At 43.4% G+C, this 25850-nt stretch overlaps 1 protein-coding gene across 1 annotated transcript; it reads left to right on the top strand.

Moving 5' to 3' along the window:
• Positions 1-15243: 15243 nt before the first annotated feature.
• Positions 15244-24638, top strand: LOC311108208 (cartilage matrix protein-like; the record flags this gene model as incomplete). Its single annotated transcript, XM_084150829.1, has 12 exons — positions 15244-15382; positions 17411-17619; positions 18381-18744; positions 18917-19039; positions 19720-19848; positions 20964-21086; positions 21486-21608; positions 21770-21892; positions 23054-23464; positions 23597-23749; positions 24259-24374; positions 24624-24638. The coding sequence occupies 12 exons, from the start codon at positions 15244-15246 to the stop codon at positions 24636-24638; spliced, it is 2028 nt and encodes a 675-aa protein (XP_084006955.1).
• Between the last annotated feature and the right edge of the window lie 1212 nt (positions 24639-25850).

Raw genomic sequence — 25850 nt, 5'->3', positions numbered from 1 at the left:
TACTGATTCTTTCCAAAAGATTTAACCTATACACATTTACTTACTTACCTGTTACTGTGATACTGTTTATTCATTATACTGTTTATTTGGAGTTATTTATTTTCACTGATCTACAGTTGAAATATCGAGCAGGAAAGTGATATGCAACGGCGTTAAAATATGAGGGTGCTAGTAGTGAGTGTAATAGCGGATATATTTGTATTGTACTAAGCTGTGCTTGTACATGTACTCTACTGTCAGTCCTAGTCCAAAGGCCACCCACCAGAAACATGTTTCCATAGTCTATGAAGCAAGTACTTGTGAGAGTATGATTTAGCCTGGTCCCAGATCTGTATGTGCGTTGTCATATATGGCATGACGATTACAGTCAGAGGAGTTGGCTAAAGCACACACAGATCTGAAAACAGGCTAATGAGGATTGTGTCCTTGACTCAAAATGTTTCTTTGTTCTGCCCATGATCACTGTTCATTGTTGGATTGCCTTTACAAACAACTTCCTTTTGGATAGGGTGCACTGAGAAAATGTATGAGGTGTTGCTATGCGTGGAAGGATTCCAAAGATTTAAAGCACCTGCCTGAAATCTAACTGACATGATTGAAGAGCAGAAGTCATCTCGCCAAGTTACTCGTATGTTATTGTTTAGTGTGTATGGAAAACTGTCATTATCCTGAATTATTACAACAGGGCTGTGTTCAGTTGACATTTCTTTATTTTAAAGGTTGAGTTTTATGACTTGTACATTTGGTCTTATATCTGTGTTGTTTCCAATAAAGGAAAAAGAGGTGGTCATGTATTTTCAATTAAGCCAATGTAAGCAGACCGGTCTGCTCTGCCGGATGCAGTTATTGGCAAGCTGTTCCCCAAAAGGGGGATGTCCTCTGAGGACTCAAACTCACATTTAACCAACTGCAGCATAAAAAGACACAGAAGTGATATTTATTTGTCTATTAAAAGCACATTTCATTGACAGACGGACCATGTGTTTTTATTTTGGATTCATAAGTAACATGCTGTGTTGCATTCTCATTTTACTATGGTATACACTTATCTAAGGCAGGGGCTACGGTTAGATTTCTGAAAAGGGGTTTGAGACATCCAGTATAGCATTATTGTGGTACATCACTGATTGGTAGGCCTATAAGATGACAACCAAAGGGAAAAGTCAAGGACTAAAAGGCCTAGTTTTTCTCCGGCTTTGGCACTAATTCTGTCATCCTTTCCTTACCTCATAAACCTGAATAACGGAAATTCTTTATGAAACTTGGAAGCTATTTGGCCAATGACTTTAAGAGCTGTTAGAGCCATAACGTTCTCATTGTAAGACATGTAGTCTATTTTCAGGATGATTGAACTTAAGAGCACTGAAAGCGCTGCTTTAGAACCGTTTCCATAAACTGCTACCTTACTGTTTCCTTCAGTTCAATGTGGAGAGTTCATCCAGATGTCTTCCAGGTACAACAACCTCCTTTCACTGTAGCTTGGCCCAGGACCACAGTGGTTGAACTATCTGATCATTGGCAAACCCAATACGCTTGTCATTTACTTTGAGAAATGTACAGTACAGTTGATGAGGCAAATCCCCACCTTATTTTAGCTCATTGGTCACCATAGCAACAACCACCCGTAGTATGCGCTCCAGCAGGTACAGTGGGGGAAAAAAGTATTTAGTCAGCCACCAATTGTGCAAGTTCTCCCACTTAAAAAGATGAGAGGCCTGTAATTTTCATCATAGGTACACGTCAACTATGACAGACAAAATGAGAAAAAAAATTCCAGAGAATCACATTGTAGGATTTTTAATGAATTTATTTGCAAATTATGGTGGAAAATAAGTATTTGGTCAATAACAAAAGTTTCTCAATACTTTGTTATATACCCTTTGTTGGCAATGACACAGGTCAAACGTTTTCTGTAAGTCCTCACAAGGTTTTCACACACTGTTGCTGGTATTTTGGCCCATTCCTCCATGCAGATCTCCTCTAGAGCAGTGATGTTTTGGGGCTGTCGCTGGGCAACACGGACTTTCAACTCCCTCCAAAGATTTTCTATGGGGTTGAGATCTGGAGACTGGCTAGGCCACTCCAGGACCTTGAAATGCTTCTTACGAAGCCACTCCTTCGTTGCCCGGGCGGTGTGTTTGGGATCATTGTCATGCTGAAAGACCCAGCCACGTTTCATCTTCAATGCCCTTGCTGATGGAAGGAGGTTTTCACTCAAAATCTCACGATACATGGCCCCATTCATTCTTTCCTTTACACGGATCAGTCGTCCTGGTCCCTTTGCAGAAAAACAGCCCCAAAGCATGATGTTTCCACCCCCATGCTTCACAGTAGGTATGGTGTTCTTTGGATGCAACTCAGCATTCTTTGTCCTCCAAACACGACGAGTTGAGTTTTTACCAAAAAGTAATATTTTGGTTTCATCTGACCATATGACATTCTCCCAATCCTCTTCTGGATCATCCAAATGCACTCTAGCAAACTTCAGACGGGCCTGGACATGTACTGGCTTAAGCAGGGGTACACGTCTGGCACTGCAGGATTTGAGTCCCTGGCGGCGTAGTGTGTTACTGATGGTAGGCTTTGTTACTTTGGTCCCAGCTCTCTGCAGGTCATTCACTAGGTCCCCCCGTGTGGTTCTGGGATTTTTGCTCACCGTTCTTGTGATCATTTTGACCCCACAGGGTAAGATCTTGCGTGGAGCCCCAGATCGAGGGAGATTATCAGTGGTCTTGTATGTCTTCTATTTCCTAATAATTGCTCCCACAGTTGATTTCTTCAAACCAAGCTGCTTACCTATTGCAGATTCAGTCTTCCCAGCCTGGTGCAGGTCTACAATTTTGTTTCTGGTGTCCTTTGACAGCTCTTTGGTCTTGGCCATAGTGGAGTTTGGAGTGTGACTGTTTGAGGTTGTGGACAGGTGTCTTTTATACTGATAACAAGTTCAAACAGGTGCCATTAATACAGGTAACGAGTGGAGGACAGAGGAGCCTCTTAAAGAAGAAGTTACAGGTCTGTGAGAGCCAGAAATCTTGCTTGTTTGTAGGTGACCAAATACTTATTTTCCACCATAATTTGCAAATAAATTCATTAAAAATCCTACAATGTGATTTTCAGGATTTTTTTTCCTCAATTTGTCTGTCATAGTTGACGTGTACCTATGATGAAAATTACAGGCCTCCCTCATCTTTTTAAGTGGGAGAACTTGCACAATTGGTGGCTGACTAAATACTTTTTTTCCCCACTGTATATCTCACTGGTCATCCCCAAAGCCAACACCTCCTTTGGCCGCCATTCCTTCCAGTTCTCTGCTGCAAATGACTGGAACGAACTACAAAAACCTCTGAAGCTGGAGACACATCTCCCTCATTAACTTTAAGCATCAGTTGTCAGAGCAGCTTACCGATCACTGTACATGTACACAGCCCATCTGTAATTAACTACCTCATCCCCATATTGTTATTTACATTGTTATTTATTTTGCTCATTTGCACCCCAGTATCTCTATTTGCACATCATCATCTGCACATCTATCACTCCAGTGTTAATACTAAATTGTAATTATTTTGCACTATGGCCTATTTATTGCCTTACCTCCATAACTTACTACATTTGCACACACTGTATATAGATTTTCTATTGTGTTATTGACTGTACATTTTTGTTTATTCCATATGTAACTCTGTGTTGTTGTTTTTATCGCACTGCTTTGCTTTATCTTGGCCAGGTCACAGTTGTAAATTAGAACTTGTTCTCAACTAGCTTACCTGGTTAAATAAAGGTGAAATAAATAAATAAAAATGAGTTGTAGACACAATTATCACCTTTTCACAATGCTATCTGTCAGATGTAAGAACAATGGATGGGGTATCTGTTTGATTATTGGTCACTATGATCAAAGAAGATCATATTTATGGTTACCAAAATGCTTGGTCGGCTCAGTTGAAGATGTCTTGATTGTGATTCAAATACAAAAATTATAGTTTAAAATGAGAACCTGCTGTATGAAAACATGAAGATCTGGTCTATACACCAATTTATTTTCTCCACATAATGGCAATAGGAGGCTTCCCTCCCCAGGTTAGAGCCAGACTGAGATAAGTCAGCTAAGAGTAAATACAGAAGCAGTCAGTCCTAGATGAGAGGGGGCTAGTCTGCTGCACATGCATAGACAGAGAGAGAGAGACTCTGACTGACTGACTGCACAATCACAACAGTCACCAGCTTGACACACTCTCCTAGGCGGATTCTCTGATTTACTTTTCCTGCTTTACGTGTTTTTAAAACATTTTCATTTGGATATACTGACAGATCTGTTCACAAAACCTTATTTTGATATTAAGGTAAGGAGACTTTTGATATTTTGATAGGTAGTTTTGTCGTACTGCAGCATGAAAACCCATGACAGATGTCATGTTTACCACACAGAATCTGAGCTCCAAGATTACGCTTTTAAAATGTGTTTTTTTTTTTATAAATTTGTGTCAAATTTTTAATATATATATATATATATATATATATATATATATATATATATATATATATATATATATATATATGTTTTTTTTATATACATTTCTTTAGGAGGTAGATCAGCTTTAATATTGCAGATAGATTGTAACTTCCATCAATGTAATTGTCTGCATCACTTCCAATCCCCCATATGTTTTTTTCTTTCGTTTTTTTCTCGCATATATATATATATATATACATATATATATACATACATATACACATACATACACATATATATATACACATACATACATATATACATATATATCCTTTAAAAATATATATATTTCCCTTTATTACTTTCCAACCCCACCATCCCCTCCCTAATTGGAGTAAACTAGTGAACAACAATGCTTAGGCCTCTACTTCATGCTTATACATACTATATACATTTTATGGACACAGTCACTAATTATATTTTGTTTGTTTTTACTCCTGAACTTCCTCCGATCATTTTCATGATGTCCATCTGGTATGCTTCTATATGCCATATCTTTCTAACTGTGCTCTTTCACAAAAGCTCACAATATATAACCTATATACTTATTATGGACACAGCATGTCTTACACTAGTTATCTTGTGGTTATTAGTTGTTGTTATTAGTCCCATCCTTCAGGTCCATTCAACACCTTCCATCTATCTCTTAACACCATCCATATTGGATTTCTATTTGCCATATATTTTTCAACTGTACTGTGATGTTTTACAAAAGTTATGAACCTTTCTATTCTCATTGTTTCTACAGTTTGTGAATTGAAAATAAACATCTTTGCTAAAAGTATTATTATATTATTGATCGATTGACTATGACTTTTCAGATCACCCAGTAGTGCTATCTGCAGGGTCAGCTCCATGCAAATATTGCAATCCTTCAGCCATTCCTGGACCTGTGTCCAGAAACAAGCTACAAATGGACAGTACCAAAACAAATGATCTAATGATTCTGTCTCTTCACAGCCAAATCTGCAGAGCTGGGAAGATTGTATCCTCCATACAAATAACATTCTATTGGTAGCAAGAATTTTATATAATAATTTAAATTGAAAAATTCTAAGTTTTGAATCTGGCGTCGTTTTGCGTGTCAGTTCATAAACACTATGCCATGGAATCGGTACGTCAAAAATCTCTTCCCAACTATTTTGCAATCTATATGGGATGGCTGTCAATCTTTTGGTCCTTAAATGAAACTGGTAAACTTTTTTATTTATCACAATTTTCTATAACCAATTATGTTCTTTAATGCAAGGCCGACAGACAAGTTCCTTACTTTTTCCTCCTTCCACTTTCGTCTTCCATTTTTGCGGTAATGCTGCAATTATTTGGTTGTAATTTTGGGTAGAGCAGACATTTCCATATGTTTTTGTTAGCTGCATGTGCGACATAACTCCACCATTCCTACCGATAATATCATTTACGAAGATGATACCTTTTTTTTTTTTTTTTTCTAAAAAAAGAATGGTTTTTTATCAATTAGCATATTTGAGTTTAACCACAATTGTCACGCCCTGGCTCTGGGGACTCTTAAATGTTGAGCCAGGGTGTGGACTTGTTATGTTTAGTTTTCTATGGGTTTTGTTCTAGATCGTTTATTTCTATGTTGGCCAGGGTGGTTCCCAATCAGAGACAGCTGTAGCTCGTTGTCTCTGATTGGGGACCATACTTAGGCAGCCTGTGTTCACTAGTTTATTGTGGGATCTTGTTTCGTTAAGGTTTGTGTTATTAACCTAGGACTTCACGTATCGTTTGTTTTGTCGTAAGTTGTGTACAAATAAAATGTACGCTTATCACGCTGCGCCTTGGTCCGTGTCTTCATCAGTCAGCGATCGTGACAACAATATTTGTTGCAATATTTGTTATGTCATTTCTGGAGGATTAAATTGAAATTGCAACCAACTTTCTATGGCTTGTTTTAGAAATAGTGATATTTGGGAGATGATTTCCTTTTCAAATACATGAAAGTGAGGGGTTGTAATCTGAATAAAGGGAAAAAGTCCCTTCTTGAACATTGGGTGAGACAATCTTACTAGTTTGCTAGAGAACCAGTTCGGATTTAAGTATAATTTTTGTATGACTGAAGCTTTTAGTAATAGGTCTAATGCTTTAATATTTAATAATTTCTGTCCTCCTAATTCATATTCATTATATAAATAGGCCCGTTTAATTTTGTCTGGCTTGCCGTTCCAAATAAAATGGAATATTTTTTTCTCATATAATTTAAAAAACTGTTTGCTAGGCGTAGGCAAGACCATAAGCAAATAGGTAAACTGGGATAATACTAAAGAGTTAATCAGGGTGATTTTTCCACAAATTGACAGGTATTTACCTTTCCATGGTAGCAAGATCTTATCTATTTTTGCTAACTTTCTATAAAAATTTTTTGGAGTGAGATCATTTATTTCATTTGGGATATGTATTCCGAGTACATCCACATCACCATCAGACCATTTTATTGGTAAACTACATGGTAATGTAACATTTTTATTTTTTAGTGATCCAATACGTAATATAGTACATTTATCATAATTTGGTTGTAATCCAGAGAGGTTAGAAAATGTTTCTAGATCCTCTATGAGGCTGTGGAGGGATTGAAGTTGTGGATTTAAAAGAAAACATGAATCATCAGCGTACAATGACACCTTTGTTTTTAAGCCCTGGATTTCCTTGATATTATTGTTGGATATGATTTTAATAGCTAACATCTCAATGGCAATAATAAATAGATATGCTGATAGCGGACAACCTTGTTTCACTCATCTTGACAGTTTAAAACTTTAGGAGAAATAGCCATTATTTACAATTTTAAACCTAGGGTTACTATACATGATTTTAACCCAATTTATAAGAGATTGTACAAAATTGAAATGCTCCAGGCATTTATATATAAACCCCAGTCGTACTTTATCAAATGCCTTTTCGAAGTCTGCTATGAATAGTAGGCCTGGCTTCCTAGATTTTTCATAGTGTTCTATTGTTTCCAGTACTTGCCTTATATTATCTCCAATGTATCGCCCATGTAAAAAACCTGTCTGATTAGAATGAATAATGTCCGACAATACCTTTTTAATTCTATGCGCTATACATTTTGCTAGAATTTTTGCATCACAACACTGAAGTGTAAGGGGCCGCCAATTTTTTTAATGGACTGGATCTTTATATTTTCCACTTGTATCTTGTTTCAGTAATAATGAAATCAGGCCTTCTTCTTGAGTGTCTGATAATCTACCATTTACATAGGAGTGGTTAAAACATGCTAATAACGGTCCTCTGAGTATATCAAAAAAGGTTTGGTATACCTCGACTGGTATGCCATCCAACCCTGGAGTTTTCCCGGACTTAAAGTCTTTAATTGCATCCAGAAGTTCCTCCGCTGTAATTTCACCTTCACATGAGTCTTTCTGTATGGCTGTTAATTTTACATTATCAATAGAAAAAAAATCTCTACAATTTGCTTCAGTTGGAGGAGATGGAGGCGACTGAAACGAAAACAAATGCTTAAAGTACTTTGTTTCCTCCTTCAAAATATCATTTGGTGAATGATGGGTGACTCCGTCATTTGTAACCAGTTTCAATAAATTCTTTTGGTAGCATTTCTATGTTGAAGATTAAAAAATAATTTGGTGCATTTTCCCCCATATTCCATCCAGTTTGCTTTATTTTTTATAATATATTAGACTTGATCTTTCTTGAATAAGTTTCTCCATTTCTTTTTGTTTTTCCTCTAATTCATTCTGAGCCTCTATGTTACAGTTTTTATTGCTATCTATCTGTTCTGTTAGACCTTCTATTTCCTTTGTTAGTGTGGACTCTTTTGACCTAAATTGCTTTTGTTTTTCGAGATGAGTACTGAATTGCATGGCCTCTAAAGGCACATTTAAAGGTGTCCCATACAATAAGGGGATTTGCTGTACATATGTTATGTCGGAAAAAATCAGTTATAAATTCCTCTGTCCTAGTTAAAAACAAGTTATCATCCAATAGGCTTTGATTACATTTCCAATATCCTCGCCCACGTGGAAATTCAGTAAGAGTAATGTATATGCCAATTATTGTCAGTAGGTGCTGTAGGTGGGTGTGGTGTTGGAATCAGGTGCAGGACGCAGAAAATAAGTCCAAAAGACTTTAGTGAAGGCACAAACTAATACACGAGACAAAAGCCCTGAGGCGAGAAACTCCGCACGCAGGCGTAAACAAAAGGGCGCACTAAACATGTGCGAATATACTCTCCTTAACAGAGGAGAAAAGCTACAAAGAGCAAACGGTAATCTGTAGAGCACAAACACGACAGCGAAACAATCACACACAACACCTGACAAACACAACGAGAACTTATAGGACACTAATGACACTAAACGACAACAGGTGTACAATTCCAGACAAGACCAAACGAACATAGAAACATACAACGGTGGCAGCTAGTATTCCGGAGACGACGAACGCCGAAGCCTGCCCGAGCAAGGAAGAGAGGCAGCCTCGGCCGAAACCGTGACAGTACCCCCCCCCTTGACGCGCGGCTCCAGACGTGCGCCGACTCCGGCCTCGGGGACGACCAGGAGGACGCGGAGCAGGGCGCGTCGGGTGACTACGATGGAATTCCGTCAGGAGAGACGGGTCCAAAATGTCTCTCCTCGGCACCCAGCACCGTTCCTCCGGGCCGTACCCCTCCCACTCCACCAGATATTGGAGACCCCCCATCCGACGTCTCGAATCCAAGATGGACCGCACGGAGTACGCCGGTGCCCCCTCGATGTCCAATGGGGGCGGAGGAGTCTCCTTGATCTCATTTTCCTGGAGTGGGCCAGCTACCACCGGCCTGAGAAGAGACACATGGAACGAGGGGTTAATACTTTTATACTCAACAGGTAGTTGTAATCTGTAACACACAATCTTCTCAGGACTTTAAACGGCCCCACAAACCGCCGACCCAGTTTCCGACAGGGCAGGCGGAGGGGCAGGTTTCTGGTAGAGAGCCAGACTCGATCACCAGGTGCGTACACCGGTCCCTCACTGCGGTGGAGATCGGCGCTCGCCTTTTGACGACGGAGGGCCCGCTGCAGGTGGACGTGTGCAGCGTTCCACGTCTCCTCCGAGCGCCGCACCCACTCATCCACCGCAGGAGCCTCGATCTGGCTCTGCTGCCAAGGTGCCAGAACCGGCTGGTAACCTAACACACATTGGAAAGGGGGTAGGTTAGTGGAGGAATGGCGTAGGGAATTCTGGGCCATTTCTGCCCAGGGAACGTACCGTGCCCACTCCTCCGGCCGGTCCTGGCAGTATGATCTAAGAAACCTACCCACATCCTGGTTCACACGTTCCACCTGCCCATTACTCTCCGGATGGTAACCCGAGGTGAGGCTCACCGAGACCCCCAACCGCTCCATAAAGGCTCTCCAGACTCTGGAGGTAAATTGGGGACCTCGATCAGACACAATATCCTCGGGTACCCCGTAGTGCCGGAAAACATGGGTGAATAGCGCTTCGGCGGTCTGTAGGGCAGTAGGAAGGCCCGGCATAGGGAGCAAACGACAGGCCTTAGAGAACCGGTCCACAACGACCAGTATAGTAGTATTCCCCTGTGAGGGAGGAAGGTCAGTGATGAAATCCACCGAGAGGTGAGACCATGGTCGTTGTGGAACGGGCAGGGGTAGTAACTTACCCCTAGGCAGATGTCTAGGCGCCTTACACTGGGCGCACACCGAGCAGGAGGAGACATAAACCCTCACATCCCTCGCCAACGTGGGCCACCAGTACTTAGCACTAAGGCAGTGCACTGTCCAGCCGATACCAGGATGTCCAGAGGAGGGTGACGTGTGAGCCCAATAGATCAATCGATCCCGAACCTCGAGCGGAACGTACTTCCGACCCTCCGGGCATTGAGGTGGACTAGGGTCGGTGCGCAACGCCCGCTCGAGTTCAGCATCGACCTCCCACACTACCGGTGCCACCAGACAAGACTCCGGCAGTATGAGAGTGGGCTCCACGGACCTCTCCTCCGTGTCATACCGCCGAGACAGTGCGTCTGCCTTACCGTTCTGTGACCCAGGGATGTACGTGATCTTAAATACGAACCGGGTCAAAAACATTTTCCACCGCGCCTGGCGAGGGTTCAGTCTCCTAGCTGCCCGGATGTACTCCAGGTTACGGTGGTCCGTCAAAATGAGGAAAGGGTGTTGAGCCCCCTCAAGCCAGTGCCTCCACACCTTTAGGGCCTGTACCACGGCTAACAGCTCCCTGTCCCCTACGTCATAATTTCGCTCCGCCGGACTGAGCTTCTTGGAATAAAAAGCACAGGGGCGGAGTTTAGGTGGCGTGCCGGACCGTTGCGAAAGCACGGCTCCTATACCGGCCTCTGACGCGTCCACCTCTACCTGAAATGGTAAAGAGGGATCCGGATGCGCCAGCACCAGAGCCGAGGTAAACAGGTCCTTCAGCCTCCCAAACGCCCTGTCCGCCTCGGCTGACCACTGCAAACGCACCGGACCCCCCTTCAAAAGAGACGTTATGGGAGCTGCCACCTGTCCAAAACTCCGGATAAACCTCCGGTAGTAATTCGCAAACCCCAAAAACTGCTGCACCTCCTTCACAGTGGTTGGCGTTTGCCAATTACGCACGGCTGACACCCGGTCTACCTCCATCTTCACCCCTGACGCAGACAACTGATAACCCAAAAAGGAGACCGACTCCTGGAAAAACAGACACTTCTCTGCCTTGACATACAGGTCGTGCTCCAACAGCCTCCGCAACACTCGGCGCACCAGAGCCACATGCTCGACTCGGGTAGACGAGTACACGAGAATGTCATCTATGTACACGACCACCCCCTGCCCCTGCATGTCCCTGAATATCTCATCCACGAATGATTGGAAAACTGAAGGAGCGTTCATCAAACCGTATGGCATGACAAGATACTCGTAATGGCCCGAGGTGGTACTAAAGGCTGTCTTCCATTCATCGCCCCCCCTAATGCGCACCAAGTTGTACGCGCTCCTGAGATCTAATTTAGTGAAGAAACGCGCCCCGTGCAATGACTCCGTCATGGTCGCAATCAGCGGGAGTGGATAACTGTACTTCACCGTGATCTGATTGAGACTACGGTAATCAATGCACGGGCGTAACCCACCATCCTTTTTCTTCACAAAAAAGAAACTCGAGGACGCAGGGGAAGTGGAGGGCCGTATGTATCCTTGTCTCAGAGATTCGTCTATGTAAGTCTCCATAGCTCTCTTCTCCTCCTGAGACAGAGGATACACATGGCTCCGTGGGAGCGCAGCTCCTGCCTGGAGGTCTATCGCACAATCTCCCTGCCTATGGGGAGGCAACTGCGTCGCCCTCGACTTACTGAACACAATAGCCAAATCCCCATACTCAGGGGGAACGTGCAATGCGGGCACCTGGTTTGGACTCTCCACCGAGGTAGCCCCTACGGAAACGCCTAAACATCGACCCACACACTGGTCAGACCACTCCATCAGAGCAGGCGAGTCGATCAGAAATAGCTGGATCATCTCCTGATGACCCCCCTGCGCACACATCCTAAGTGGCGCCATGACCTCCCTGATCAAGCCCGATCCCAGCGGACGGCTATCTAGGGCATGAACGGGGAATGGGACGTCAACAGGAAGAAGGGGAATCCCTAAATCTAAACAAAATTTCCTATCAACAAAATTCCCAGCCGCGCCTGAATCTACCAGCGCCTTATGCTGGGAATGAGGTGCTACCTGTGGAAAACGCACAGGTATACAGAAGTGCGCAACAGAGAGCTCTGGGTGAGTGGGGCGCCTACTCACCTGGAAGGACTCCCCAGTGCGGGGCCTGTCGTCTTCTCCCCTAGGAGGCCATCCCCAGCACCTAGCCGCGGTGTGTCCTCCCCGACCACAGTTGGTGCAGGAGATGGGCCCCCTCGTACTCCGACCCCTCCTCTCTCTAGCGCCAGCGCCCCCAAGCTCCATGGGGCTCGGCTCGGAGGCGCTGGAGGGTGAAATGGACGGACCTCCCTCGGGACGTCCGCGGGTAGCCAGCAGGGTGTCCAGCCTGATGGACATGTCGACTAACTGGTCGAAAGAGAGGCTGGTGTCCCGACAGGCCAGCTCCCGACGGACGTCCTCACGTAGACTACAGCGGTAGTGATCGATGAGGGCCCGCTCATTCCACCCTGCATCCGCCGCTAGAGTACGGAATTCCAACGCGAACTCCTGGGCACTCCTCTTCCCCTGCCGGAGGCAGAACAGACGCTCCCCCGCCGCTTTCCCCTCCGGTGGATGGTCAAACACCGCCCTGAAGCGGCGGGAGAACTCAGCGTATGTGATGGTGGTAGCGTCTATCCTCCTCCACTCGGCGTTGGCCCATTCTAACGCCTTGCCGGAAAGGCAGGAGATAAGGGCGGACACGCTCTCGTGTCCCGAGGGCGCCGGGTGCACGGTGGCCAGGTAAAGCTCCACCTGGAGAAGGAAGCCCTGACACCCGGCAGCGGTCCCATCGTAGGCCCTCGGGAGCGAGAGTCGAATTCCTCTGGGTTCCGGAGCGGGAATGGGCTGACTGGCTGATGGTGATGGCAGGGAAGGTGGAGTTGGGGGTGTCCCTCGGGTCTCCCAGCGTTGGAGTGTGTTGATCACATCCTGCAGGGCGGTCCCGATCCGCAGGATCTGGTCATTCTGCTCCCGGACCCGATCCTCCAACGTCTCCTGTGCTGCTGCGGCTCCTGCTGATTCCATTCAGAATGGTGTGTGATTCTGTCAGTAGGTGCTGTAGGTGGGTGTGGTGTTGGAATCAGTCGCAGGACGCAGAAAATAAGTCCAAAATACTTTAGTGAAGGCACAAACTAATACACGAGACAAAAGCCCTGAGGCGAGAAACTCCGCACGCAGGCGTAAACAAAAGGGCGCACTAAACATGTGCGAATATACTCTCCTTAACAGAGGAGAAAAGCTACAAAGAGCAAACGGTAATCTGTAGAGCACAAACACGACAGCGAAACAATCACACACAACACCTGACAAACACAACGAGAACTTATAGGACACTAATGACACTAAACGACAACAGGTGTACAATTCCAGACAAGACCAAACGAACATAGAAACATACAACGGTGGCAGCTAGTATTCCGGAGACGACGAACGCCGAAGCCTGCCCGAGCAAGGAAGAGAGGCAGCCTCGGCCGAAACCGTGACAATTATATGATGGTCCGACTGCATTCTGTCCCCATCAACACTTTTTTAACTAGAAGTAAACATATAGTAAACATGATTCAGATTCCACATTAGACTGTGTTTGATGGAGATTCAACATAAGATGACAAGACACAATATGGCCATGACAAAAGGTGAAAGAATACTGTAGTTTGTAATTATGTTTGTTTAGGACTCCACTTGTATATGGTCCATCTCCTTAATTTTCAATTACAGACTGAATGAGTAATAGTAACAACTGTTGTATCGATCTCTGGCATGTGCTTGCATGGTGTCTCTTGTTTTCACTGGTTTTTCACTTACCAAATGCTTGTGCAGCTGTGGTAGAAAGAACAGGAATTGATGTTCCATAAGTGTGACCCTGCATGCTTCAGGTCACTGACAGTCATCATAAACATGTCTGGTACTCCTTTGCATCTCAGACCTGTGAACAGACTAAGGAACAACTCAGTGTAATCAGCTCATCACCCTATATGGAACACAGCTATATTATTTCTTCTAGGATGGTCCACAGAACACATGTATAGAGTATGTGTTCTAGAATGGGCATGGCTATGTCTTTTAAAGCCTTAAAGCCATGATCCATGGAACACAACTACTGTATGTCTTCCAGAATGGCCCGTACAGTCAACAGCTGCCTGTGTGTTGTGTGTTGAGTGTTGTGTGTAGCAGCAGGGTGTATGTAGCGGTCTAGATGGGAACGATAACAGATGGCTCTGCAGAGAGCTGAGAGAGTCTGCTGTGTATTACAGACCACTTTAAATCACTGCAAACCACCTGTTGCACCTAAACATCTCAACTGAGAGTGGAGTTTTGTTCCATGTATTAAATACTCTATGGGAAGACCCCCAGGAGCCACCCATGTTGTATTTCAGTTCATAAATTGAAGGGAACTGGTGCATGTTTTTATATTAGATTGTGGACCTCCTTCACTGGTAGCTTGGGTCTGGAATGTGTTGTATACATTGTAGCTGTAGGCTGCGTCTTAAATGGCACCCTTTTCCCTATAAAGTGCACTACTTTTGACCATTATATGCAATAGGGTGCCATTTGGGACACAGGCCTAATCGTACTGTACAGCTGTGACATGGCAACCATTCTGGGTTAATTAGGTGAAATCTGAAGGTGTGGTTTCAGGCAGGCAGGAGGTGAAAGTGCTTCCTATTTATAATTCCTTTAGAGTCTGACATCCCATTCCATCCCTAGTCTCCTTATCATTTTACATTTTAGTCTTTTAGCAGACGCTCTTATCCAGAGCGACTTACAGGAGCAATTAGGGTTAAGTACCTTGCTCAAGGGCACATCGCCAGATTTTTCACCTAGTCGGCTCGGGCATTAGAACCAGCGACCTTTTGGTTACTGGCACAACGCTCTTACCCACTAAGCTACCTGCCGCCCGCCTTATCAGTGACTGGCAGTGTTTGTGTTTGTTGTAGTGCACTCATCCTCAGGACTGGAGGTTGAGTTGATTGTCTATGCTATTGTTTTACCGGCTGCTGTCTGTCTGTCCACCCATCCGTCCATTGGTCCCCCTGGTCAAGGATGAGGTCCCTGGCCCTCGGGCTCTTTTGCCTGCTCTGCTGCGATGCAGTCCGAGTAGACCACAGAGACAGACGCCGTCCCAGACCATCCGTCCTGTCCAGAGGACGCAATGACTCGGCTGTCCAGTCCAACTCAGTGGGTAAGACCAGCAGAGATTACTGGTACTAAAGGAAATGTGGTGCTAGCTAAATACTGTGGTTTGTGTCACAATCAACACTATCAACAAGGCAGGTCCTACAGGCTCTAGTTTTGTCGCACCTGGACTACTGTTCAGTCGTATGGTCAGGTGCCACAAAGAGGGACCTCGGAAAATTACAATTGGCTCAGAACAGGGCAGCACGGCTGGCCCTTAAAGCACACGGAAAGCTAACATTAATAATATGCATGTAAATCTCTCATGGCTCAACGTGGAGGAGAGATTGACTTCATCACTAATTGTTTTTGTAAGAAGTTTTGACATGCTCAATGCACTAAGCTGTCTGTTTAAACTACTAGCACACAGCTCGGACACCCATGCATACCACACAAGATATGCCACCAAAGGTCTCTTCACAGTCCCCAAGTCCAGAACAGACTATGGGAGGTGCACAGTACTACATAGAGCCATGACTAGATGGAACAGGTAACTGATGCAAGCAGTAGAATCAGATTTAAAAAACGGATAAAATACACCTTATGGAACAGCAGGGACTGTGAAGAGACACACACACAGGCACAGACACACATACACATGATAAGACACGCACTCTACACACACGTACACATGGATATTGTATTGTAAATATGTGATAGTGGAGTAGTGGCCTGAGGGAACACACTAAATGTGTATTGGGTAAAGTGTTATGAAATGTTGGCAGCAGCTAATGGGGATCCTTAATAAATACAAATACAAATACAATGGAAAATACATGGAAGATAGTGGAATGCATGGAATATAATGGGACATACAGTACACTATAATGGGACATACAGTACAATATAATGGGTCATATAGTACAATATAATGGGACATACAGTACAATGTAATGGAATATACAGTACAATATAATGGGTCATATAGTACAATATAATGGGACATACAGTACAATATAATGGGTCATATAGTACAATATAATGGGACATAGAGTACAATATAATGGGACATACAGTACAATGTAATGGAATATACAGTACAATATAATGGGACATACAGTACAATATAATGGGACATACAGTACAATATAATGGGACATATAGTACAATATAATGGGACATATAGTACAATATAATGGGACATATAGTACAATATAATGGGACATACAGTACAATGTAATGGAATATACAGTACAATAATGGGACATACAGTACAATATAATGGGACATACAGTACAATATAATGGGACATATAGTACAATATAATGGGACATATAGTACAATATAATGGGACATACAGTACAATATAATGGGACATATAGTACAATATAATGGGACATACAGTACAATATAATGGGACATACAGTACAATGTAATGGAATATACAGTACAATGTAATGGAATATAGAGTGTAATATTCATATGTGTCAGCATACTGAATTGTAATTGGATGCATTTTACCGTTGTAATCATTGGTCTGTATTTCCCCTCACAGTAAAGATCAAGTAAAATAAGGGAAACCAGGGAAACTGGTCCTCTCTAGAGAGATATATGGAGCCTGTAGACATTTTTCTTCTTGTCTTTTCCCAGGCTTAGTTTAACGTTGACTGACTTACAGATTACTACTGGAGACTAGAGAACTCAGAATCATTCCTCTGCTCTCAGATTGACTGACTGAGCACACAAAGTAATAATCACTGTCCAAACTCAAATAGAAAGAATCAACCAGATAGTGTCAGAATTATGTACTACAGTACTTTAAGTAAGACCCAGTAAGACCCAAGTTTTGGGTTCTTCGTACAGAGAGCCCATGTAAATATCAGAGTGCTATACAGTACAGTAAGACTACTTCCAGTCAGATTATCTGTATCAGAGAGCCCCTGTAAATACTATATTAGAGTTACAGTAAGCCTATATACAATACAATACTTCCATTACGGCTTTCTTTGTGTTCTCCCCCAGAGAGCCTGTGTAATTATAGTATATAATAGGCCTGGCCTACTGTATCTCCAGTAATGCCTGTGTCTTTCCCCAGAGAGCCTGTGTAAAGGGAAGCCCCTGGATTTTGTGTTCATCATCGACAGCTCCCGCAGCGTGCGTCCCAGCGACTATGAGAAGGTCAAGACCTTCATCACCAACATCCTGGCCTTCCTGGACGTGGGGCCGGAGGCGACGCGCGTCGGGCTGCTGCAGTATGGCAGCGTGGTGCAGAACGAGTTCTCCCTCAACACCTACAGCAGCAAGGTAGTCTAGCCCCTAGGGAACAAGTTATCCCATAACACCTACCGCAGCAAGGTAGCCTGGGGAACAAGTTCTGTCTCAACACCTACAACAGCAAGGTACATTCTTAGAAAACAAGGTGCTATCTGGAACCTAAAAGGGTTCTTCGGCCGTTCCCATAGGAGAACCCTTTGAAGAACCCTTGCTCCCCAAACTACACTCTTAGAAAAAAAGGGTTCCGAAAGTGTTCTTTGGCTGTCCCTTTTTGGTTCCAGGTAAAACCCTTTTGGCTCCAGGTAGAACCCTTTTGGTTCCAAGTAGAACCGTTTTGTCCCTTTCCACTGAGGGAGCCAAAAATAGTTTTTACTTGGAACCAAAAAGGGTTCTCCTATGGGGACAGCCGAAGAACCCTTTAGAAACCATTTTTTCTAAGAGTATAGTTTGGGGAACAAGTTCTGTCTCAACACCTACAGCAACAAGGTAGCCTAGAGAACAGTTTCTTCTTCGAGACAGTTAGCTGAATAGCCGTTGTGCCCTTGAGCAAAGTACTTCTACCCACAGGAATGTTGCAATGTGGCTGAACTTGTGCTTCTCCCAAATGTGTGCCGTGTGTTGAGACTGGGAGCAGAGCAGAAGAGACAGATGGACTATTCAGTACTGTTCTATTCTTTTTACCATATGTTTATTTGGTTTTCCAAGTACAGTTGCACAGAAACAGTCAGTAACAAGAATCCCTAATAAACTAACCCACCCAAATTAACAAACACAGAACTGTTGTATTCAAGGCAGATGTGGAGCGGGCGGTGAAGGCCATGGACCACCTGGCCACCGGCACCATGACCGGCCTGGCTATCCAGTACACCATGGAGACAGCCTTCACCGAGCCAGAGGGAGCCCGGCCCACCGACATGCACATCCCCCGCATCGCCATGATCGTAACGGACGGGCGTCCCCAGGACACGGTGGAGGAGGTGTCGGCACAGGCCCGGCAGGCAGGCATCCAGATCTTCGCAATCGGAGTGGGCAGGGTGGATATGAACACGCTGCGGGCCATCGGGAGTGAGCCCCACTCGGAGCATGTGTACCTGGTGGGCAACTTCAGCCAGATAGAGACCCTCACCTCTGTCTTCCAGTCCAATCTGTGTGGAGGTGTGTGTTTTCTCTCTGTTAATCTCTCAATACACTCATGTGCTTTATTCATTATATTGATGAAGATTCTAAGGATGTATTATTTGTGTGTGTGTGTGTGTGTGTGTGTGTGTGTATGTGTGTGTGTGTGTGCGTGTGCATGTGTGCGTACATGCATGTATGTGTGTATTAGGTACAGACCTGTGCTCTGTGGTGGACCATCGGTGTGATCACCTCTGTGTGAGCACCCCAGCCTCCTACATGTGCCGGTGCAGAAAGGGTTACACCCTTAACTCTGATGGCAAGTCCTGCCGCTGTGAGTGAGTCACTTAGTCGACTGTACTCAAGTCTGTTATAACAGGCTTGACCACATAATTTGACTAAGAACATGGAAAATATATTTTGGACAGACAAATTCACCAGTGGGGAACAATGAAGCTGTAAAATGCGAGCTGGAATTGTCTTGACATCTAGAATATGTTATTCTTTAATTTGATCACTTCCTCCCAAATCACTACTAATTACACTGTCCTTGTTCACCAAGCTGTTATTGGTCCATGTATACCGGAAATAAAGTCAGTGGTGTAAATCAGAATCAGTGGGGTCTAGCTGGCTGGGTTAGGGTTGGCCTGTGGGACGGTGCAGTGCTAGGGCTGGTGGAATAGCAGGAGCAGCAGCAGAAGCATAGGGTTAGGGTTTAGGGTTAGGATAAGCGTTAGGGTAAGGGTAAGGGTTAGGGTTAGGGTTTAGGGTTAGGGTTAGGGTAAGCGTTAGGGTAAGGGTAAGGGTTAGGGTTAGGGTTAGGGTTAGGGTTAGGGTAAGGGTAAGGGTAAGGGTTAGGGTTAGGGTTTAGGGTAAGCGTTAGGGTAAGGGTAAGGGTTAGGGTTAGGGTTAGGGTAAGGGTAAGGGTTAGAGTAAGGGTTAGGGTTAGCTAAAGCAGTAGCAGTAGCATTAAATCCTGTCTTTGCTTATGTTGTGGTCCTCCTGGTTCTGTAGCGGAAGACCCGTGTGCTGTGGTGGACCATGGCTGTGCCCACATCTGCGCCAAAGTGCCAGGGGTACTCGGCTATGAGTGTCGCTGCCGGCTTGGGTATGAACTCAACGAGGACGCGAGGACGTGCCGAAGTGAGATTCTAAAATATTCCTCTTTCGTTCCTCTTTTTTGTGTGATTATGACTAAAGTTAACATAGAAAAAACTATGAATTTACTCTGAAAACAATTAATTTATCTGCTTGTGAAGGTTAACCTGAATTCCAGATTTCCATCTGTCCGTTCATTGCTCAAATCTGATGGTCTATTATACTGAATTTATACTGAGTTTTGACCTGACGAAGATTCGTTTCGGATGGAAACGTTGTCAATAAAGTGGTGAATTGGGAGCTTTAACAGCCTTCTTGTTCTTTACTATTATACTGAAAACAATAAATAATTTGTTTTGGGTTACATTTCAGTCCATGGGCTGGCTCAGTGATGTGAACTATGCTTGACTATTGTAGTGTGCACAATCCGTTCTTTAAGCAGTAGAAGGGATGAATGTCCCAGATCATTCCAACTCTAATACAGTATTTGGTCTATCTTGTTGCCAGATGGAGGTCCAGGTCCACCCACATTTGGACACGCCCCTAGCTCTCTAGTAGAACTTCAGACTTCAGAGTAGTGTGGGGGAGATCTCCAAGAGGAAGTGTGCTTTTTTAATCATCTCACTGGCTGCTGACATATGGGGGAGTGTGTCCAGGGTGTCAGAATACTAAGAAATAATAACAGACAGCCAGGGTTTGATCTGGTTTGATCTGTGGAAAGGGCTCTACATGGATCCCAAAAAGGTTCCACCTGGAACCAAAAGGGGTTCTTTAAAGGGTTCTCACATGGGGACAGCCGAAGAACCCTTTTTGGTTCTAGAGAGCACCTTTTTTTCTAAGAGTGTATGTTCCGATGCAAATTGCCCAATAAAGTTGCACTGTACTGGATTAGAGATACATTTGAATTAACTTCAGAAAGCACACCTCTCGAGCGTATTAGAATCCTAACACATTTTAGATATTGATTTCAGAGCACTGTGGGTTAATCATAAACTGTAAGTGCTTTTTAAACGTACAGGCAGAAACAACTGATATTACAGGAAATAAAGGACATTCGAAATTAAAGGCATCTATTCACTGCTTTATCTCTTGTTAACATCCTGAGAGTAATGTATGAATTCAAGCCAATCTATGTGAGTGACTCTACCTTTTCCCCTCAGGAATAGATTACTGTGACCTGGGGAACCATGGCTGTCAGCATGACTGTGTCAGCACTCCTGAGTCCTACATCTGTAGATGCACGAGAGGCTATGTTCTCAACCTCGATGGCAAGACCTGCAGCAGTAAGTTCACCACTACTCTGGTTATATGAACTGTGTTACTGTGCTATTAACAACACTATACTCAACCTCCCCTTCCTGAGATGGCAGTGCCAGTACACCTCTAAAAAATGGTTTAAAATATATTTAATCTAACAAATAAAGCAATCATAACTGTTAATTCAAAATATCAGTCACTGGAGGGCTCAGCAACAGAGTGCTGCGCTCACTGTGTGGGCAGTGTTGAGGAAAACATTTGTAATGTATTTATATGTTGAATGTAGTGAGTATGTGAGTCATTGTTATACTTCTACATAACAGTGTAGAAGTGTTAGTTCCCTGAAAGAGTATTAGTATGCATTGTCCCTTTCTCTCTCCTGCCTTGTCTCTATCTCTGTATCCCATGTGACTAACGGCTCTCAGAGATTGACCACTGTGCTCTTGGCGACCACGGGTGTGAACATGAGTGTGTCAACACTGAAGATTCATTTTTCTGTAAATGCCGAGAAGGCTACATACTCAGACCTGATAATACAACCTGCAAGAGTAAGTCTCACCTGCTTCACACTAGAATAGTGTATGCTCTCAGTCTCACCTAATGCACAGAAATATAATTTGTATTCAACATTTTACTTAGATTTCAACATACTAGCAAGACTTGCTTATTGACCTCAACAACTGGGTCTGATCCCTTTTACTCACTGCAGAGCTTGACCCATGTTCCCTTGGTAACCATGGGTGTGAGCATGACTGTGTGAACACTGAAGATTCATTTGTGTGTAGATGTCGAGAAGGCTACACACTCAGACCTGATAACAGAACCTGCAAGAGTAGGTCCATGGCATGCTTACATGTCTTATAATAATAATAATAATATGCCATTTAGCAGACGCTTTTATCCAAAGCGACTTACAGTCATGCGTGCATACATTTTTTTTGTGTATGGGTGGTCCCGGGGATCGAACCCACTACCTTGGCGTTACAAGCGCCGTGCTCTACCAGCTGAGCTACAGAGGACCACTATCAGCTGTGCTGTATCAGCTGTGCTGTAACAGATATTTTGGACATTGCACAGTAATGAGAGGATCTTCTCTATGCATCATGCTGTTTTGGCCCAATGGATTCACATCCCTTTAAATTGATACGTTAGAATGAATGTGTTACATATTAATGGTTATGTGACTGATTTAAGTTGGACTGCCTTCAAATATACATATAACTGCCTATTTTGTAATGGGTCTGACTGTGACTGAGTGTTTTTCCATCCTGGTATTTATATGTTACATAATTTGGATGAGTTGTGATTGTGATGTCATGGTTAATCCTGATGCTCCCGCTAGCCCAGGGTGTTCTTTTCCTGGATTAAGAGGAATATTCTGTACTGTTTGACAGTGACAGGCACCTGGGATGAAGGAAGAAAGAGTAGCTCTCGATAGGTAGATAAAAGGATATTCATGCACATTATTACCCAATGTTGCATTAAAATTACTGTATGTCTTTGGAACCATGAAGCCTGGAGTAGAGGAGTAGAGAACACGCATTTCCATTACTAATGAGAATTATCCTTATTACTATTTCAATATGACATGCACCAGGGGCGCAACTTTCACTGGGGACGGGGGACCCCACATTCTGAAATTGCAGTTTTATCAATGGAATGTGATACAAAACTAGGCATCGGTGTGCCTTAGGACCATGAAGATGCCTCTGAGCGGTCGGGTAGGCTGTTTGGAATGTTTATCGGGCTGGATTAAAAATAAAATAATAAAATAATTTATGTCCCCCCCACTTCTAAAACCAAAGTTGCGCCCCTGACCTACACACAGGTCTTCATAATGTTGGGCCATTAATGTAAAATGAGCCAGTTAGTAGCCTATCAGCAACATCATTTAATTGATGTAGGCTAGTACTTTCTGCTGCTATCTTGCCATGGTATAGTTGATTTGGGGTGTCTTGACATGACTCAGCACTATTTGTCTCTACTATGGCAGAGGCAGAGTGTGGAGATGGAGTGATGGATCTGGTATTTGTGATTGACGGCTCTAAGAGCCTGGGGCCGGCCAACTTTGAGCTGGTCAAGCAGTTTGTGAATGGCATCGTGGACTCTCTGGATGTGTCCGGCATCGGCACCCACGTGGGGCTGCTGCAGTACTCCACTAAGGTCCGCACGGAGTTCACCCTGGGTCAGTATACCTCAGGCCGGGACATCAACAGGGCCGTGTCGCGGATGCAGTACATGGGCAGAGGATCCATGACGGGCGCTGCCCTGCGTCACATGTTTGAGTACAGCTTCTCTGCCAAGGAGGGGGCCCGGCCCGACATGCCATGGGTCAGCATCGTGTTCACCGACGGACGATCACAGGATGATGTGTCAAAATGGGCCGCTAAAGCAAAGAATGTTGGTACGGTTTCTTTATATTGTGTTTGCTGAACTTGATCTGATAGCAGAGCCATTTAAAGTCATTAATAAAGTACGATCTTATCTTAAAGGAGTCATTCATCCACTTCCTTCTGACCTGCTTCACCGCCCCCAGGTATCAATATATATGCACTTGGTGTTGGTAAAGCCATCGAAGAGGAGCTCAGAGAAATTGCTTCCGAGCCAGATGATAAGCATTTGTACTATGCTGAAGATTTTAGCCACATGGGAGAAATTGCAGACAAATTGAAGTCACGGATATGTAAAGGTACCCAATGAATAAAATACACTCTAAACGAACTTTCTCATTAAATATCCATCATAGCCACACAATATTAATTATTTCACACACTTTTCCTGCACAGTACACAAATCCTCTCATCTTTAATACATTATTAATTATATAAATACAAATACTAAAACAAAAATGCCCAAAAACCCTCTAAAGTCTTAAAACTAATCAGATGTTTTATGAAGGTGGTGCTCATAGACTTCCATATTATTATTTATACTGTGTGTTAGATCGATTTTTTCTCATGCACTGCATTTCAGGAAATATTTATTGACGAGCCGGTAAGTACTTGATGTTCTGGGGGGAAATGCTGTACATCTCTGCCACCTGCAGGTGATTTTATGAAGTACAACAGCAACCAAATCATTGGAGGCCTATCATTGTAATGTATATTGTGAGGCTTTGTGAATTAATAATTGTATTGCACTTGATCTGTGTCAGTCTGTTCCTAAAAGACAATCCATACTGTGTCTGTCTGTGAACAGAGAAACCCTCCCCTGAAGAGATGTGTAAGTGTGACAACGTGATGCTCTTCCAGAGGCAGGTCAACGAACAGCTTAGAAGACTGACCCAGCATAATATCCTTTACAGCCCTGTGGTGGTGTGCATACTTTGGATAAGATATTTAATATTGCCATGACATTGAATGCTTTCCAAATGGCCCCATATTACCTGTATAGTGTGCTTCTTTTGACTTATTTTGAGTCCTATAGGCCCTGGTCAAAAGTACTGCACTATAAAGGGAATGGGGGTGCCATTTTTTAGGACAGAGCCATTATGTTTAAAAATGTGTTTAGTTTAAAATCAATAACTTCCTTAATGTGTAAATACTTGAGGTTGTGTCAAAAAGGATGGAGACCCTTGAGAATCAGCTTGGACACAAATGAAGGAAGGACAAATAAATGTTTTCATCTGTTCGTCTCATCTGTTCGTCCTCAACGGATTCTTCTCAACTGGCCTGCGGTGCAAGAGCATTACTAAACGTCAAGGGATAACTTTAAGCTATTTCAACAAGCTATACTGAAACATAATATGCTATATTTTCTACTGTAACTGCTATTTATATTCTGAACAACACTATGCATTTATGCATGTGGTTGTGGACTGGAGTAAGTGAAGCCAAAATTACTGTATATCTTTGCTACCTTCAGGTATCAAAATTTGTTTATTTTTCAAACGTAAAATGTTATTTGGCAGATAACTGCAATGTATAGATCCAAATATAACTGGTATAAGATACAATACAACATTTTATAATGACAAATTAAAGTAAAATCACTTTGTATTAAAAAAATAATGCTATCTATTGCTGTTGAATGTGAATAAAATCACAGTTGATCTTGCTTGCATTGTACTTTGTGGAACACCAAAATGTGTCACAACATTCTCAAAGATCGGAAGATCAGATCATCTGTCAGATTTGGATTGAACCCGACAAGATTTTTGTATAAAATATTAGAAACAAACATAGTGGTCTTACTGCTGCAATTTTCAAATCCCCCATTAGAGAAAATACAGTTGTTTCTTCCTCCAAAGCCCCTGAAGATAGATGAGATTATGTTAATGATCAAATGGAGCAAGACTGAACCAAACAATAGCACACACACAGAGATACTGAGGAGAATAACAAGAAGAGGATTCTCTATCCAGCCCACTACAGTGGGGAGTTCTCTTTCTCCAGTTAATAGGTTAGGTCATACAGACCTATATATACATTAATCAAGAGGCTTCAATACCACACCACTCTCTACCAACTACAGTAGATGCCCCACTACTTTCTCTGTCTGATAACTATTTGCAGGCCTGAGGAAGAATTCTCCATCTGTCCTGCTGTTGCAATAAATGTACAATGCCACTGGTGTGTTCTTTTTCAACCAAGGCAGGAGATTCATGACATTCCAATGCATGTGAATTCTGAATAATCTAACAATGAAACCTTCTGTGTTCATCCTGCGGCATAGATCTCGGTTAGTCAGCCGCTCCTTCTCCCTCCCTGATAGATCCAGCTTCACTATGACGTGAACCTGGCTGGCAGGTCTCTGGTCCCTGGAGAACAGACCGCCGTGGGTACGTCCCA

This window comes from Coregonus lavaretus (genome assembly GCF_964263955.1).
Source record: "Coregonus lavaretus genome assembly, chromosome: 3".
NCBI lineage: Eukaryota > Metazoa > Chordata > Actinopteri > Salmoniformes > Salmonidae > Coregonus > Coregonus lavaretus.
Note: the sequence above shows the minus strand (reverse complement) of the source record. Positions and strands in the feature narration are given on the sequence as shown.